Source organism: Phyllobates terribilis, unplaced genomic scaffold (assembly GCF_046119375.1).
Source record: "Phyllobates terribilis strain yellow unplaced genomic scaffold, ASM4611937v1 Scaffold_9__5_contigs__length_417890890, whole genome shotgun sequence".
Lineage (NCBI taxonomy): Eukaryota > Metazoa > Chordata > Amphibia > Anura > Dendrobatidae > Phyllobates > Phyllobates terribilis.
Window position 1 is genome coordinate 385,866,608 of NW_027362769.1, and position 19,819 is coordinate 385,886,426.

The following is a 19,819-nucleotide window of genomic DNA, read 5'->3' on the forward strand; positions in this document are numbered from 1 at the left end:
AAGGTCCATTTCGTTTGCTTGTTCTCCAGTCTCCTCTATCTACTGGTCACTGAAGGTCCATTTCTTTTGCTTGTTCTCCAGTCTCCTCTATCTACTGGTCACTGAAGGTCCATTTCTTTTGCTTGTTTTCCAGTCTACTCTATCTACTGGTCACTGAAGGTCCATTTCTTTTGCTTGTTCTCCAGTCTCCTCTATCTACTGGTCACTGAAGGTCCACTTCTTTTGCTTGTTCTCCAGTCTCCTCTATCTACTGGTCACTGAAGGTCAATTTCTTTTGCTTGTTCTCCAGTCTCCTCTATCTACTGGTCACTGAAGGTCCATTTCTTTTGCTTGTTCTCCAGTCTCCTCTATCTACTGGTCACTGAAGGTCCATTTCTTTTGCTTGTTCTCCAGTCTCCTCTATCTACTGGTCACTGAAGGTCCATGTCTTTTGCTTGTTCTCCAGTCTCCTCTATCTACTGGTCACTGAAGGTCCATTTCTTTTGCTTGTTCTCCAGTAATCTCTAGATGTTACCGCACTCTTACCATATGTTACTTCTGGAATGAATAGTAGTTTCACATCAGGTCATAAAGTCATTTTAGCGATTGGATCTCATTAATCGTCTCCAGAAACTGTCCCGACAATATCAGCAGGACTATTTTATTTGAAGCGAGCAATAATGTAACAATCCAATAATACAAGATGGATAAAATGAGGATGACGCTCCCCAACCCCCATTGTGATCCATCGGCCGTACATTGACAGTAAACTTTCTTTAATCCTACATCAATGATAATCTCAATTATCACAAAAAAAAAATCCATAAAACTCATCAGTTTTGTAATCAGAGAAAGTTTCTTGCTGGTTTCAGATCTTCCGCTCTACATTTTATTTCAGTTCTGAGTTTGAGCCAAGTGCTGGATTATTAACATTTCTGGGCTTGTAGTGTTTAATATTAAAGCCTATTTCCACCTTTGAAACAAATTTTTTAATTAACCAATTCGTCCAAAAAAAAAAAAAAAGTTTACAATTAGTCTTAATTTACAAAAAAATCCTTTTACGATTTTTTTTTTGTTTTGCGTACAGCTCATATGAGAACCTAAATATCTCCATGGTAACAGACAACTAACCTCGTGTAGTCAGATTCTGCGCTCATCCTCCCATCCGTCTTCTACTTCTTTCTGTTCTTCATGTAGTAAATCAGAAAGAAGAGACAGATCAAAGGAAATGTGACTGCAGAATCAGACTACGCATGCTATGTAGTCTGTTACCATGGAGACACCTAGGTCTGTATAGGAACTGTAAACACAAAAAATGAGTAAATTTTCACTCCAGATTGTTTAAAACCGTGTTTCATTTTTTTTTTAGATGCATTGGGAATAGAAGAAAAAAAAATGGTTGTGGAGATGGACAAATGATTTGGCAATTAAAAGATGTCACCACCCAAAGAATAGTGAAGAGGACAAATTCTGTGCGTATTAAGCTTATAATCTGCAGTATCTATAGCTCTGCTCCTCTGATTACAATACAACAGTCACCTATCAGACATCAATAGGAAATCAGTAGAATACATATGAAGGTGACGTGTACAATAAAGTCCAGTACAATATATCCAGGGGTGTATTCAGATGTCATAGGGCCACAGAGCAAAACTTATTATAGGCCCCCATAAGTATTCTCATATATTAATTTAAAGGGATTTTCACACGAACAAAAGTTACATTTTAATCAATAGATCTTGGAATAATAATAATTTCCACAATTGGATGTGTTTAAATAAAATGTCCCTGTGCGGAGATAATCTTATAAATGTGCCCCTGCTGTGTACTGTGTAATGGCTGTGTCTGACCGTACAGGGACACAGTCTGATCATACCACAGCTCCTGGGCAGGGGAGGAAGCAAAAGAGTATACAGACAATTCAGCATAGGTCACAGCTGATTCTTTCTTTGGAGTAAAACATTGTTTAAAAACAGGCAGTGAAATATTTTAGCTCACAAAAAGAATCAGCTGTGATCCTGTGCTGTAATGTCTGTATACTCTTTTTCTTCCTCCCCTGCCCAGGAGATGTGGTATGATCAGACCATGTCCCTGCACGGTCAGACACGGCCATTACACAGTACACAGCAGGGGCACATTTATAAGATTATCTCCGCACAGGAACATTTTATTTCAACACATCCAATTGTGGAAGTTATTATGATTTCAAGATCTACTCATTAAAATTATTAGTTTTTTTTTTTCATGAGAAAACCCCTTTAATGATGGTGGCTGCAGGTAGCCTGAATATTATCTTTTACCACCTTTAAAGCGGTTCTCAAGAAATAGAAAAAAATAAATAATGAAAGGAAATGTCATTATAAATAAATTCCTAAATTCATTAAATTACCAAATTGCTGGTGTTTTGTCCTGTTGGCTAATCAACATAGAATTAAAATTTCCATAAGGTTGCCATGACAGACACAGACCTAAAATATTAGGACAGGTGCCTATGAGCATGTGCAGTAGGAAGCTTCACCACCCTCCCTTCATGTATAGGAAGCTATGCTCCCAGTGGATTTACTGTTCTATTACTGGAGGTAACAGGGGTGCAGAGGTAATAAGAGGCTGCTCACACTGCTGTACACCCTGTCTATCTAATCTATTACTGGAGATACGAGGGGTGCAGATGTAAGAGGCTGCTCACACTGCTGTACACCCTGTCTATCTAATCTATTACTGGAGATACGAGGGGTGCAGAGGTAAGAGGCTGCTCACACTGCTGTACACCCTGTCTATCTAATCTATTACTGGAGATACGAGGGGTGCAGAGGTAAGAGGCTGCTCACACTGCTGTACACCCTGTCTATCTAATCTATTACTGGAGATACGAGGGGTGCAGATGTAAGAGGCTGCTCACACTGCTGTACACCCTGTCTATCTAATCTATTACTGGAGATACGAGGGGTGCAGAGGTAAGAGGCTGCTCACACTGCTGTACACCTTGTCTATCTAATCTATTACTGGAGATACGAGGGGTGCAGAGGTAAGAGGCTGCTCACACTGCTGTACACCCTGTCTATCTAATCTATTACTGGAGATACGAGGGGTGCAGATGTAAGAGGCTGCTCACACTGCTGTACACCCTGTCTATCTAATCTATTACTGGAGATACGAGGGGTGCAGAGGAAAGAGGTTCTCACACTGCTGTACACCCTGTCTATCTAATCTATTACTGGAGATACGAGGGGTGCAGAGGTAAGAGGCTGCTCACACTGCTGTACACCCTGTCTATCTAATCTATTACTGGAGATACGAGGGGTGCAGAGGTAAGAGGCTGCTCACACTGCTGTACACCCTGTCTATCTAATCTATTACTGGAGATACGAGGGGTGCAGAGGTAAGAGGCTGCTCACACTGCTGTACACCCTGTCTATCTAATCTATTACTGGAGATACGAGGGGTGCAGATGTAAGAGGCTGCTCACACTGCTGTACACCCTGTCTATCTAATCTATTACTGGAGATACGAGGGGTGCAGAGGTAAGAGGCTGCTCACACTGCTGTACACCCTGTCTATCTAATCTATTACTGGAGATACGAGGGGTGCAGAGGTAAGAGGCTGCTCACACTGCTGTACACCCTGTCTATCTAATCTATTACTGGAGATACGAGGGGTGCAGATGTAAGAGGCTGCTCACACTGCTGTACACCCTGTCTATCTAATCTATTACTGGAGATACGAGGGGTGCAGAGGTAAGAGGTTCTCACACTGCTGTACACCCTGTCTATCTAATCTATTACTGGAGATACGAGGGGTGCAGAGGTAAGAGGCTGCTCACACTGCTGTACACCCTGTCTATCTAATCTATTACTGGAGATACGAGGGGTGCAGAGGTAAGAGGCTGCTCACACTGCTGTACACCCTGTCTATCTAATCTATTACTGGAGATACGAGGGGTGCAGAGGTAAGAGGCTGCTCACACTGCTGTACACCCTGTCTATCTAATCTATTACTGGAGATACGAGGGGTGCAGATGTAAGAGGCTGCTCACACTGCTGTACACCCTGTCTATCTAATCTATTACTGGAGATACAAGGGGTGCAGAGGTAAGAGGCTGCTCACACTGCTGTACACCCTGTCTATCTAATCTATTACTGGAGATACGAGGGGTGCAGAGGTAAGAGGCTGCTCACACTGCTGTACACCCTGTCTATCTAATCTATTACTGGAGATACGAGGGGTGCAGATGTAAGAGGCTGCTCACACTGCTGTACACCCTGTCTATCTAATCTATTACTGGAGATACGAGGGGTGCAGAGGTAAGAGGCTGCTCACACTGCTGTACACCCTGTCTATCTAATCTATTACTGGAGATACGAGGGGTGCAGAGGTAAGAGGCTGCTCACACTGCTGTACACCCTGTCTATCTAATCTATTACTGGAGATACGAGGGGTGCAGAGGTAAGAGGCTGCTCACACTGCTGTACACCCTGTCTATCTAATCTATTACTGGAGATACGAGGGGTGCAGATGTAAGAGGCTGCTCACACTGCTGTACACCCTGTCTATCTAATCTATTACTGGAGATACGAGGGGTGCAGAGGTAAGAGGCTGCTCACACTGCTGTACACCCTGTCTATCTAATCTATTACTGGAGATACGAGGGGTGCAGAGGTAAGAGGCTGCTCACACTGCTGTACACCCTGTCTATCTAATCTATTACTGGAGATACGAGGGGTGCAGAGGTAAGAGGCTGCTCACACTGCTGTACACCCTGTCTATCTAATCTATTACTGGAGATACGAGGGGTGCAGATGTAAGAGGCTGCTCACACTGCTGTACACCCTGTCTATCTAATCTATTACTGGAGATACGAGGGGTGCAGAGGTAAGAGGTTCTCACACTGCTGTACACCCTGTCTATCTAATCTATTACTGGAGATACGAGGGGTGCAGAGGTAAGAGGCTGCTCACACTGCTGTACACCCTGTCTATCTAATCTATTACCGGAGATACGAGGGGTGCAGAGGTAAGAGGCTGCTCACACTGCTGTACACCCTACCTATCTAATGTATTACTGGAGATACGAGGGGTGCAGAGGTAAGAGGCTGCTCACACTGCTGTACACCCTGTCTATCTAATCTATTACTGGAGATACGAGGGGTGCAGAGGTAAGAGGCTGCTCACACTGCTGTACACCCTGTCTATCTAATCTATTACTGGAGATACGAGGGGTGCAGAGGTAAGAGGTTCTCACACTGCTGTACACCCTGTCTATCTAATCTATTACTGGAGATACGAGGGGTGCAGAGGTAAGAGGCTGCTCACACTGCTGTACACCCTGTCTATCTAATCTATTACTGGAGATACGAGGGGTGCAGAGGTAAGAGGCTGCTCACACTGCTGTACACCCTGTCTATCTAATCTATTACTGGAGATACGAGGGGTGCAGAGGTAAGAGGCTGCTCACACTGCTGTACACCCTGTCTATCTAATCTATTACTGGAGATACGAGGGGTGCAGAGGTAAGAGGCTGCTCACACTGCTGTACACCCTGTCTATCTAATCTATTACTGGAGATACGAGGGGTGCAGAGGTAAGAGGCTGCTCACACTGCTGTACACCCTGTCTATCTAATCTATTACTGGAGATACGAGGGGTGCAGATGTAAGAGGCTGCTCACACTGCTGTACACCCTGTCTATCTAATCTATTACTGGAGATACGAGGGGTGCAGAGGTAAGAGGCTGCTCACACTGCTGTACACCCTGTCTATCTAATCTATTACTGGAGATACGAGAGGTGCAGAGGTAAGAGGTTCTCACACTGCTGTACACCCTGTCTATCTAATCTATTACTGGAGATACGAGGGGTGCAGAGGTAAGAGGCTGCTCACACTGCTGTACACCCTATCTAATCTATTACTGGAGATACGAGGGGTGCAGAGGTAAGAGGCTGCTCACACTGCTGTACACCCTGTCTATCTAATCTATTACTGGAGATACGAGGGGTGCAGAGGTAAGAGGCTGCTCACACTGCTGTACACCCTGTCTATCTAATCTATTACTGGAGATACGAGGGGTGCAGAGGTAAGAGGCTGCTCACACTGCTGTACACCCTGTCTATCTAATCTATTACTGGAGATACGAGGGGTGCAGAGGTAAGAGGCTGCTCACACTGCTGTACACCCTGTCTATCTAATCTATTACTGGAGATATGAGGGGTGCAGAGGTAAGAGGCTGCTCACACTGCTGTACACCCTGTCTATCTAATCTATTACTGGATATACGAGGGGTGCAGAGGTAAGAGGCTGCTCACACTGCTGTACACCCTGTCTATCTAATCTATTACTGGATATACGAGGGGTGCAGAGGTAAGAGGTTGCTCACACTGCTGTACACCCTGTCTATCTAATCTATTACTGGATATACGAGGGGTGCAGAGGTAAGAGGCTGCTCACACTGCTGTACACCCTGTCTATCTAATCTATTACTGGATATACGAGGGGTGCAGAGGTAAGAGGCTGCTCACACTGCTGTACACCCTGTCTATCTAATCAATTACTGGAGATACGAGGGGTGCAGAGGTAAGAGGCTGCTCACACTGCTGTACACCCTGTCTATCTAATCTATTACTGGAGATAGGAGGGGTGCAGAGGTAAGAAGCTGCTCACACTGCTGTACACCCTGTCTATCTAATCTATTACTGGAGATACGAGGGGTGCAGAGGTAAGAGGCTGCTCACACTGCTGTACACCCTGTCTATCTAATCTATTACTGAAGATAGGAGGGGTGCAGAGGTAAGAAGCTGCTCACACTGCTGTACACCCTGTCTATCTAATCTATTACTGGAGATACGAGGGGTGCAGAGGTAAGAGGCTGCTCACACTGCTGTACACCCTGTCTATCTAATCTATTACTGGAGATACAAGGGGTGCAGAGGTAAGAGGCTGCTCACACTACTGTACACCCTGTCTATCTAATCTATTACTGGACATACGAGGGGTGCAGAGGTAAGAGGCTGCTCACACTGCTGTACACCCTGTCTATCTAATCTATTACTGGAGATACGAGGGGTGCAGAGGTAAGAGGCTGCTCACACTGCTGTACACCCTGTCTATCTAATCTATTACTGGAGATACGAGGGGTGCAGAGGTAAGAGGCTGCTCACACTGCTGTACACCCTGTCTATCTAATCTATTACTGGAGATACGAGGGGTGCAGAGGTAAGAGGTTCTCACACTGCTGTACACCCTGTCTATCTAATCTATTACTGGAGATACGAGGGGTGCAGAGGTAAGAGGCTGCTCACACTGCTGTACACCCTGTCTATCTAATCTATTACTGGAGATACGAGGGGTGCAGAGGTAAGAAGCTGCTCACAGTGTTGTACACCCTGTCTATCTAATCTATTACTGGAGATACGAGGGGTGCAGAGGTAAGAGGCTGCTCACATTGCTGTACACCCTGTCTATCTAATCTATTACTGGAGATACGAGGGGTGCAGAGGTAAGAGGCTGCGCAACACTGCTGTACACCCTGTCTATCTAATCTATTACTGGAGATACGAGGGGGCAGAGGTAAGAAGCTGCTCACACTGCTGTACACCCTGTCTATCTAATCTATTACTGGAGATACGAGGGGTGCAGAGGTAAGAGGCTGCTCACACTGCTGTACACCCTGTCTATCTAATCTATTACTGGAGATACGAGGGGTGCAGAGGTAAGAGGCTGCTCACACTGCTGTACACCCTGTCTATCTAATCTATTACTGGAGATACGAGGGGTGCAGAGGTAAGAGGTTCTCACACTGCTGTACACCCTGTCTATCTAATCTATTACTGGAGATACGAGGGGTGCAGAGGTAAGAGGCTGCTCACACTGCTGTACACCCTGTCTATCTAATCTATTACTGGAGATACGAGGGGTGCAGAGGTAAGAAGCTGCTCACAGTGTTGTACACCCTGTCTATCTAATCTATTACTGGAGATACGAGGGGTGCAGAGGTAAGAGGCTGCTCACATTGCTGTACACCCTGTCTATCTAATCTATTACTGGAGATACGAGGGGTGCAGAGGTAAGAGGCTGCGCAACACTGCTGTACACCCTGTCTATCTAATCTATTACTGGAGATACGAGGGGGCAGAGGTAAGAAGCTGCTCACACTGCTGTACACCCTGTCTATCTAATCTATTACTGGAGATACGAGGGGTGCAGAGGTAAGAGGCTGCTCACACTGCTGTACACCCTGTCTATCTAATCTATTACTGGAGATACGAGGGGTGCAGAGGTAAGAGGCTGCTCACACTGCTGTACACCCTGTCTATCTAATCTATTACTGGATATACGAGGGGTGCAGAGGTAAGAGGCTGCTCACACTGCTGTACACCCTGTCTATCTAATCTATTACTGGAGATACGAGGGGTGCAGAGGTAAGAGGTTCTCACACTGCTGTACACCCTGTCTATCTAATCTATTACTGGAGATACGAGGGGTGCAGAGGTAAGAGGCTGCTCACACTGCTGTACACCCTGTCTATCTAATCTATTACCGGAGATACGAGGGGTGCAGAGGTAAGAGGCTGCTCACACTGCTGTACACCCTGTCTATCTAATCTATTACTGGAGATACGAGGGGTGCAGAGGTAAGAGGCTGCTCACACTGCTGTACACCCTGTCTATCTAATCTATTACTGGAGATACGAGGGGTGCAGAGGTAAGAGGCTGCTCACACTGCTGTACACCCTGTCTATCTAATCTATTACTGGAGATACGAGGGGTGCAGAGGTAAGAGGCTGCTCACACTGCAGTACACCCTGTCTATCTAATCTATTACTGGAGATACGAGGGATGCAGAGGTAAGATGCTGCTCACACTGCAGTACACCCTGTCTATCTAATCTATTACTGGAGATACGAGGGATGCAGAGGTAAGAGGCTACTCACACTGCTGTACACCCTATGTATCTTATCTAATACTGGAGATACAAAGGATGCAAAGGTAAGAAGAGGCTGCTCACACTGCAGTCTGTCATGTCTATCTTATCTCATACTGGAGATACTTGAGGTGCTGATGTAAGAGAAGGCCGCTCACACTGCTGTTCATCCTGCCTATCTGATCTAATACTGGACATACAAGGTTGCTCACATTGCTGTTCACCCTGTCTATCTTATCTAATACTAGAGATACAAGTAGTACTAAGATAAAAAGAGGTTGCTCACACTGCTGTCCACCCTGTCTATCTGATCTAATATTGAAGAAACAAGGGGTGCGGAGGTAAGAAGAGGCTGCTCAGACTGCTGTCCCCCATGTCTATCTGATCTAATACTGGAGATGCAAGGCTGCTCACATTGCTGTGCACCCTGTCTATCTTATCTAATACTGGAGATACAAGTAGTACTGAGGTAAGAAGATGCTGCTCACACTGCTGTCCATCTGATTTAATACAGGGGGTGCAGAGGTAAGAATAGTCTGCTCACACTGCTGTACATCCTGTCTATCATATCTAATATTGGATATACCAGGAGTGCAGAGTTAAGAAGAGGCTGTTCATACTGCTGTCCACCATGTCTATCTGATCTAATACTTGTGATATCAGGAATGTTGAGGTAAGAAGAAGCTGCTGTTGACCCTGTCTTTCTGAATGACAATACATGGTATATGTATCTCCAGCTCACAGCTGTGGAGCTCTTTACTTCTCATGCTGCACCTGTTTTAATACTCTAGGACAAGTTTCAATGTAGCAAGACAGTGGCCATTTTTATTCTATAGTGAATACGAAACTATGGTGATTTGCTCATTAGAGTATTTACAAAAATTTGCAAACTTATTTATATTTCCTTTACTTCTATATTTTTTTCTATTTACAGAGAACCCCCTTAAATACTAAATCACGTTTTAGACTTAAAAGCATCACATTTTTGTTGTAATTTTTATTGTTAGTTCTCTACTTGAAGTCGATATGAATTTCCAATCATATTTAATCTACTTTTTAAAGAGACAGAATGGACAAAAACACACATTTTGATTAAACAATATGTATATTTTATCGTATGGTTTGTTATGGATATTGTAATACCAATTATGTTTCTTTTTTCCTGTTTGCATTATATACAATAAAGGGTTTTATACAGTAAAAATATGATTTTTGCTTTTATTTGTCAAAAAAAAAAAAAATCACCTTCAATTATTCTTTTTTTGTCTCAGTGGGGCACTTGAAGATCCTCTGATCACTGACATAATAGCACAGAAGGTTGGATCTAAAAATGGAAGTCTGACAGGAGGTGAAGGTTGACTTTGTGCGTTACATTTGCCATTTAGTTGTAATTATTTTATGATTCTGATGGCGCAATTATCATACAGATGTAAAGCGGCATAGAGCGGCTCGGAGAAGGAGGCGGTGAAGGTGTGCAAGTGATGGATAGGGTCACACAGCTCATAGAAGGACAGACGCCCGGCCTCATAATCCAGATAGATCCCCACAGCCCGCACAGGAGACAATAATACCAGTTGATTATGGATATTGTTATGACTTGCAAATAGGTTTTTCTCACACTTGATGGCCCAGGATTTCTCATTAAAACCAATATAAGATTCATTGATCTTCCTTTCCAGACTTTCCCCGGCCACCCCTATCATCCAGCTCCTCGCCTGACTCACGTCCACCTCCCAGTAATGTCTCCCGGAGGAGAAGCTGCAGGAACTTAATACCTGACGGGACTTGAACCTCTTGGGCCCATCGGGTCTGTTCTGTGATGTAGCAGTATGAGAAGCAGATCTGAGATCCTGAGATATACTAATGTTATTATTAGCCGTGTCTATATCCAGTAATATGTCCGATTTCTCCATCACTGAGAAATTTCTCTTTATCTTCATATCAATCAGATCATCGGCAAAGTGTAAGAATTCTCTGTGTAATTCCAGCGAAATTATGTCTTTATCAAAACAATAAGCACTTCTTACATCAGTGAGGAAATCACAGCTCCATTCTCTTATGTCAACACTTTTTAAATCTTGGTGCAGGACGGTCAGTGGATCAGAGTTATCACATAATCTCTCCAGTTGATTAATGTTCTTGGTCAGCTCGTCTAAGTGAAGATCCACCATTCCGATCAGGAAAGAAACTGAGAATGACACCAGATTCTGCTGTCTGGAGATCGCTCCCCTGATTCTGTTTTCTAGATGATCCAGCTTCTTCCTGAGATCAGTAAACAGACCAGAGACTCTATCAGCGAGTCCGGCTGACTTCTCTTCCTCTTTTGTCTCATGATTCATTAGATTTTGGATTCTCTTTTTGACTTCTTTTCTTTCGGATTTCAGTTTGTCAAAGACAAATCTTATTTTCTCCTTCTTCTTCTCAGAGGCCACATCCAGTAGCTCCACGTCATGTCCCTTGTGGTCTCCGGCCACCCAGCAGGACACACAGATACAGGCCTCGTCCTCAGGACAGTAGTATTTCAGCATCTCCTTGTGTGTGGAGCATTTTCTTTCCTCCAGAGTAACAGTGGGGTCAACTAAGGTATGTTCTGATGACTTACTGTGTCTGGTCAGGTGCTTTTCACAAAAAGACGCCTCACAATGAAGACATGTCCTTACAGCCGGTACAGGAGAATCACAGTAAGTACAGAAGATTCTGTACTCCTCCATATCAGGCTGAGTAGATGAGAAACGCTCCACTATGTTCCTCAGCTTCCGGTTCTTCTCCAGGGCCGGACGCCCCGGATATTCTGCTCTGCAGTCAGGACAGGAATACCCTCCAGCCGCCTCCTGGGCATCCAGCACACTCACAATACACGAGCGGCAGAAGTTGTGTCCACATCTCAGGGATACGGGATCTGTATAGAGGCTCAGGCAGATGGAGCAGTTCAGCTCGTCCCTCAGCTCAGCAGACGCCATTGTAGAAAGCTGAAATGCTTCTTCACGCGAGCAGGGCGGAGAGTTTCTTTAACCCTTGGAGTTCTGGAAGCCATAGTCACACTATGTGTTCAGTGATATTTCTCAGTTGCTGCAGAACCTCAGAAGGGATGTGCCCAGCCTGCAGCCTCGTAATTTTATACAATCATGGAGTTTCTTGGTTACTTATAATATTTTATTATTATATTAAGAATAAGGAGGCATCACTAGCGGGGACAATAACATCGTACAAACAACAAACCAGAAGAACAACCAGTGAACTCGTCACACCATTTTCTTCTCCTTGTAAAGAAACATTCAAATCATTGAGAAATTGCCAATATTGTTATAATTTACATAGGCTTGTGAGTGACATATTGTTATTATGGAGGACAAGCCTAAGTTGTACCCATTATTTAGCACATTTCCCCAAAAAATATGAAGAATTCCTTTGCAAATAAATCCTTTTTCGTTTTCCTATAAAAATGGGTGACAACCTATATGACCAGAGTTTGTTTTCATGCTGCTTGCCAACTCAAACATACAACCGTTTACATACTGCAGTGAGCTGACACTTTGCTTGTACTTTTGACGGTCTGCTGGCAAACACTTCAGCAGCACCTCCATCACTCGCAGTCTTTTTGTTCTGTCACAATACACAACAGCACACATCTACAGTGCTAGTCACAGCCTTCCTCAAAGTCACTTCTCATGTCCACTAGTGCACTGCAGTAGCTCTTCTCTGCATTTTGCGTGCAGCTTACTTTGTAGTTACTATGTATCAGCCCCTTAAACATAGGCAGCAGTATGCAGTAATCTCTGGAATTGCAATTGTCTTCACACTCAAACATCAGTATTCAGAATTTTATGGTGTAACAGTTCTCACAGTCAGGAATAAAATTATATACTCCATTAGCAAATTCTCGAATTTATGGCAGCTAAGCTTCGCCATCCATGTCAATAGATACTGTACTTTATTAACTCACAGGAATAATCCTCTATTCTCCACTTTATTGTGGCAATCTTTGCAATCTCTCATAAATGGCAGCACTCTCATGCATGTGGACTGGTCCAAATGGTTGTCACACATAAATATGTTTGTACTACATTATGGTTTTAGAATGATATGCTGTTGTATATTCTGCATATACTGGAATGAGAGAATGAAATGTGAACAAAAATCTCAGATGAACATCATACAGTACTGTGCCTCAGAAGCTGTAAAACCTCAGAATGCCGACTTTAGCTGCTGCAGATGTGTGTTGTATAACTAGAGCAAACCACACTGCCTGCAGTACAGGCTGAAGCTTTTTCTGTGTTCACCTTTGGCCCTAATTAGTTCTCTGGGTTGACTGATCAATTGGTAAGTGTTACAGTAAGGGTGAGTTGCCTGCATGTTGGTAAGATGTATGGGCCCTTGTAGCATTCTAGATCCTATAATGACATGCGTGTCTGCCCCATCTAATAATGTCCCCCATCCTGGCTGTTTCCTGTAATAACTTCCCCCATTGTAGTCCCCATCCTGTAATAAAGTCTCTCATCCTATGCCCCTTCCAGGTATAATGTCCCCCATCCTGTGCCCCTTCCTGTTATAATATTTCCAGTCCTGGGCCTCTTCCTGGTATAATGTCCCCCCATCCTGAGCCCCTTCCAGTAATAATGTCCCCTGTCCTTGGTCCCTTACTGTAATAATGTGCCCCATCCTGGCCCCTTCCTGTAACAATGCTTCCCATCCTGGAATAATATCCTCCATCATTGGTCCCTTTCTGGTATAACGTCCCCATCTTATAACAATGTCCCCTGTCCTGGTCCCCTTCCTGGTATAATGTCCACCATCATTTAACAATGACCTCCATCCTGGTATACTGTGCCCCATCCAGGGCCCCTGCCTGATATACTGTCCCCCATCCTGGGCCCCTTCCTGGTATAATGTCCCCCCATCCTGAGCCCCTTCCAGTAATAATGTTCCCTGTCCAGGGCCCCTAACTGTAATAATGTCCCCCATCCTGGAATAATATCCCCCATCATTGGCTCCTTTCTGGTATAACGTCCTCATCTTATAACAATGTCCCCTTACTGGTATATTGTCCCCCATCATTTAACAATGACCTCCATCCTGGTATACTGCACCACATCCTGGTCCCCTGCCTGATATACTGTCCCCCATCCTGGGCCCCTTCCCGGTATAATGCTCCCCATCCTGGGCCCATTCCTTGTATAATGCTCCCCATCCTGGGTCCATTCCTTGTATAATGCCCCCCATCCTGGGCCCCTTCCCGGTATAATGATCCCTATCCTGGGCCCCTTCCCGGTATAATGATCCCTATCCTGGGCCCCTTCCTGGTATAATGACCCCCCATCCTGGACCCCTTCCTTGTATAATGCCACCATTCTGAGCCTCTTCCTGGTATAATGCTCCCCATCCTGGGCCCATTCCTTGTATAATGCTCCCCATCCTGGGTCCATTCCTTGTATAATGCCCCCTATCCTGGGCCCATTCCTGTTATAAGGCTCCGCAATCCTGGACCTATCCCTTGTATAATGCTCCCCATCCTGGCCCCTCCCTTGTATTATGCTCCCCTTCTTGGGCCCTTCCCTGGTATAATGTTCTGCCGTTCTTTTCCAATACAATAAATAAAAAAATAAACTATTCTTCTTACCTTCCTTTGCTCCCACGACGTGCGGCCTCCTCTTCTGTAACTGATTTCAGTGTGCTCGTGACTGACGGTGTGACGTCAGCTGCCGGCCTCTAATTGACCAAAAGCGTATATTGCAGTGAAGGGACTCGCTAGGTCCCTGCACAGCAATACAATTCAGCTGCATATGCTTCCTCGGATGCACATTCACCTAAAATAGGCATCGGCGGACCCCACTCCCGAATTGGCCCCGTCGCGGTCGCAACCTCTGTGACCGCGATTGTTACACCCCTTCTGGTCGCTATTAAATAAGAATATCCAGGGAGTCCAGAGTATTTTTAGATTATTTGCAGTTTTATTCTCAGCGCATTTCAAAGTATCTATAACTTCTTCATCAGGACAAACCGCAGAAAAGTTTCTACTTTTCTGTAGTTTCTCATGATAAAAAAGTTATAGATACTTTGAAACGCGCTGAGAATAAAATCCCAAATAATCTGAAAATACTCTGGACAGTCTTATTTAATACCGACCAGCAGCGCAGCTTTCCCGCACCTCCTATATTTGATTTCTACGTTGGTTTCTCCAACCTGCGGAGCAGCAGCAGCTGGATTTCTGTATTGAGCCCTCTCAGTTGCTGTGCTTTCTCACAACACCACAAGGTGACCATAGCCGCATCACCCGATAACGCTATTGTCTGGATAATGCACTATTGTGCTGGTTTGTCTCCCCACCTCTCCCTCAATTAATAGACCTTGGCACATGGTGACCCCTGCACCCACCCTCTGTTACCCATCCAGGGAGCCCCTGATACTCTCCATCCAGTAGGAGAATGTGGCATGTGAGCATACAGTTCTCCATGGTAATATTGGGGAGTGGGCGATGAGACCCTCACTGATCCTATATAAGGGACAAAGGTGGTACTGTCTGAGCGTACGGTAACTCATGTTTTACATCAGATCAGGTTCCGCTTCCCCCTGGACCCTGGCTCCCCTCTTCTGGTAGAGCAGCACCTTGGCTCCCCTTTTCCGGGAGGAGAGCTCAGTCTAAGGCTCCCAGTTCTCGCTTGGTTGGGAAGTCAGACAGATGCTGGGAGTAGGATTGGGTCTCCTTTGGTTTTGGCTAGAAGAGGCTATTTGTCCCTGACCCTCGCTGTGGCCTTTTGGCTCGGAGGGACCGGTAATGGGTTGGGAGACCCTTCTCTTTTTGGAGAGGGTTTCAAGATACCAGCAGCCTAGTTCACTTTTTTTTTGAGGCACTTAGTCACTTTTTTAAGCGCACTCGGGTAGAGAGAACGAATTCGGGCTTTCAAAAAAAAAAAAAATCAGATCATAAAGTAATTTCAGCGATTGGATCTCATTGATCGTCTCCAGAAAATGTCCGACAATATCAGTATGATCATTTTATTAGAAGTAAAGTGAACAAGAAAGTGACAATCGAATAATACAAAATTGATATTTGTAAAATTGGGATGAAGCCCCCACCTGTAATACAGCAGCCTGACACAGACAGTAGCATACATATAATTCAGCATCAGATATGATCATGAATTCTGAATTATCAGAAATCTATAAAATGTTTCTGGATTATTTTTTTTCTTTATCCGCGAAAGCTCTGCATTGTATCTGCTTCTTATTTTGTGATTTTATTTTCGTTTTATGCCTGAAACAAGTGCCGGAGTATCATATTATCTCGATATTAAATATTAAACCCTATTTCCAAATTCACAAGAAAACTGATGTTATTAACTGAATGCATGTAAAGTAAGAAATGAAGCAACTTTACAATACGCTTTAATTAAAAATGTATTATTTTTTTCATATACAGCTATATATTTTCATGGTAACAGGCAACAAACCTTGGGTGGTCGGGTCCTGCTCTCCTATTTCCTTCTGCTTTCTATCCTCATGGGAAAATTCACCGAGAATGAAATATAAAAGATGTGAGTGCAGGATCTGACTACACTGGGGGAATTTGTTGTCTGTTACCATGGAGACACATAGGTCTATACAAAGACTGTATGCATGAAACAATAGTATTTTTTTTAAATCAGTATCTTTTTAGATATTTATAGACAATAATGGCTGTGAAGATGGACATGTTTTTAGAATTAATTGATCTAACCATATATTGAATAGCTAGGATGACAAATTAGGTGCGTATTAGACTCATAATCGATCTGTAGAAAAGATTTATAGCATTTCAATAGGAAATCAACGAAAAAAGGGAAATATGACGTATACAATAGAGTGCAGTATATTATTTTGGATAATTCTGGATAAACCTATTGGGAGGAGACAAAGGTCAGATCATGTCTGGATCATGAATACATCAATTACTTGGACGCTCGTTATGTGCAGCCACCACTTGGGGGAGCTCACTGGATACAGTGTATACAATGAGGCTCATGAGCTCCCTCAACTGGTGGCCACAGGTAGTACAGTATGTGATCTCTTAAAACTATGTCTATAGAGATGATTTGTAGAATTGTATAATTAAAACAAAAAAAGATTGAACCATTATCAAAAAAAAAAAAAAATTAAGTAGCACAGAGTTTTGAACCTGAAAATGTAAGGATGATAGAAGGTGGAGATGAATTTTATGGCTTTACAGAGGCCAACTTTTTGTAATTATTCCATTATTTTGATGGTGGAACCTTCATATAAATATAAAGCGGCATAGAGCGGCTCAGAGAAGGAGGCAGTGAAGGTGTATAAGTGTCTGATGGGCCCACACACCTGATAGAAAGACAGATGCCCGGCCTCATAATCCAGATAGATCCCCACAACCCGCACAGGAGAATCTGATGCCAGTGTTGTATAGATATTGTTATGAATGAATCCAAAAGTTTCAATGATCTTCAAAGCCCAGGATTTGTCATTATAACCAATATAAGATTCATTTCCGTTCACCTTCCTCTCCAGACTTTCCTCCACCACTCCAATAATCCATTTCTTTGCCTGACTCACGTCCACCTCCCAGTAATGTCTCCCAGAGGAGAAGCTGCAGGAACTTAATACCTGACGGGATTTGAACCTCTTGGGCCCATCGGGTCTGTTCTGTGATGTAGCGGAATAAGAAGCAGATCTGAGATCCTGAGATATAATGATGTTATTCTGAGCCGTGTCTATATCCAGTAATAAGTCAGATTTCTCCATCACTGGGAACTGTCTCTTCTTCTTCATATCAATCAGATCATTGGTAAAGTTCCCCAGTCCTCTGTGTAATATCTGTGAGACTAGGCCCTCATCCATACACGGAGCATCTCTTACATCACCGATGACATCACTGCTCCCGTCACTGATGTCACCAGTGTTTACGTCTTGTAGAAAGGTCAGTGGATCAGTGATAGTACATAATCCTTCAAGATGATTAATGTCCTTGGTCAGCTTGTTCACGTGAAGCTCCATTGTTTTGACCAGTTCAGTGACTGACAGTGACATCTGATCCTTCTGCCTGGAAATCTCTCCCTGGATTTTCTTTTCTAGATCATCCAGCTTCTTCCTGAGATCAGTAAACAGCAGAGTGACTCTGTCGGCGAGTCCGGCTGATTTCTTTTCCTGTTCTGTCCGATGATCCTTCAGATTCTGAATTCTTTTTTCAGCTTCTTTTCTTTTGGATTTAATATTCTCAAAGACAGGTTTAATTTCCCTTTTCTTCTTCTCGTAGGCCATGTTCAGTGGCTCCAAATCATGTCCCTTGTGGTCTCCGGCCCCCCAGCAGGACACACAGAGACAGGCGCCCTCTATAGGACAGTAATATTTCAGCACCTCCTTGTGTGTGGAGCATTTTCTTTCGTCCAGGGTAACAGTGGGGTCAACTAAGGTATGTTCTGGTGACTTACTGTGTCTGGTCAGGTGCTTTTCACAAAAAGACGCCTCACAATGAAGACATGTCCTTACTGCCGGTACAGGAGACTTTGTACAGTAAGTGCAGAAGATTCTGGTCTCCTCCATATCAGGCTGAGTAGATGAGAAACGCTCCACTATGTTCCTCAGCTTCCGGTTCTTCTCCAGGGCCGGACGCTCCGGATATTCTGCTCTGCAGTCAGGACAGGAATACCCTCCAGCCGCCTCCTGGGCATCCAGCACACTCACAATACACGAGCGGCAGAAGTTGTGTCCACATCTCAGGGATACGGGATCTGTATAGAGGCTCAGGCAGATGGAGCAGTTCAGCTCGTCCCTCAGCTCAGCAGACGCCATTGTGGTGGGAAAGAGCAGGAACCGAAAGTGAAAAAGTTTCTTCACACAAGTGGTGGAGGAGAGTTTCTCCGGAGCAATTAACCCCTGCAGCTCTGGAAGCCATAGTCTATGTGTACAGTCGGTAGTCTCAGGAGCTGCAGAACCTTCGCTGCTGCTTGTAGTATACCGAATCCTGGTAAATGATGAGAATATTACAAATCACCAGCAAGGTGTATGATCTGTATGGATGCAGTCTCGTACTTTTATATATTGTTATCATTTACATTGGGGGGAAGGTGGGATTACACAAACAACCCACCAGAAGGATAAACGTGGAGCTCCTCACAACTATTTTTCTCCTCAGAGAGACATTCACATCATAAAAAAAGTTTCATTCCTTGTTGTCGTTCAGCAGCAACAATGGTAGAAATCACAGGACAGGTGATAGCAATTCATGAGCTGACCTGTCAGCCTATATGGCCGACCACTGAGTTCTTTTCTGTCCGTACTCAAGGGCAGATGATCTGTTGGTGAAATAGATTGTCTGTGTTACTTTTTCTGGTTTCTTCCCTGCTCTCTCTGTCGGTGAGGGTCTATGTAGACAGGAGTTTTCATTTCTTATTTATTATGCATTAACCCTTTCAGTAGCGTACCGCCAATGGTGACAGGTCACGAGAATGCTATGGGACCCGTGAGCCGGGGGGGGGGGCGGTGTCAGTGCCTGCATCGAGCCCCTCCCACATCGGGCTCCCCCTCCAACCTGCATTCAATTGTATCGACCGGTGCCGATACAGTTGAAAGCAATGATGGAGAAGGGAGCGTCATGTGATAAGAGTGTATTTATTTTGTTTAAATCGGTGAGTATGTGGTAGCCATAATACTGGAGGACTGTGGCTGCACTATGCCCTATGGGGGCTGCATTATATTCTATGGGGGCTGCATTGTATTGTGTGGAGGACCATGGTGGTGCATTATATTATATGGAGGACCATGGTGGTGCATTATATTATATGGAGGACCACGGTGGTGCATTATATTATATGGAGGACCACGGTGGTGCATTATATTATATGGAGGACCACGGTGGTGCATTATATTATATGGAGGACCATGATGGTGCATTATATTATATGGAGGACCGCGGTGGTGCATTA

General features: G+C 44.3%; 1 protein-coding gene across 1 annotated transcript; it reads right to left on the minus strand.

Moving 5' to 3' along the window:
* Window positions 1-9,977: 9,977 nt before the first annotated feature.
* LOC141161418 (uncharacterized) lies at window positions 9,978-18,713 on the minus strand. The gene is made up of 3 exons (XM_073646229.1): window positions 17,121-18,713; window positions 14,509-14,597; window positions 9,978-11,897 (listed from the first exon to the last, which is right to left on the minus strand). The coding sequence occupies exons 1-3, from the start codon at window positions 18,684-18,686 to the stop codon at window positions 10,283-10,285; spliced, it is 3,270 nt and encodes a 1,089-aa protein (XP_073502330.1). The 5' UTR covers window positions 18,687-18,713; the 3' UTR covers window positions 9,978-10,282.
* Window positions 18,714-19,819: the final 1,106 nt, after the last annotated feature.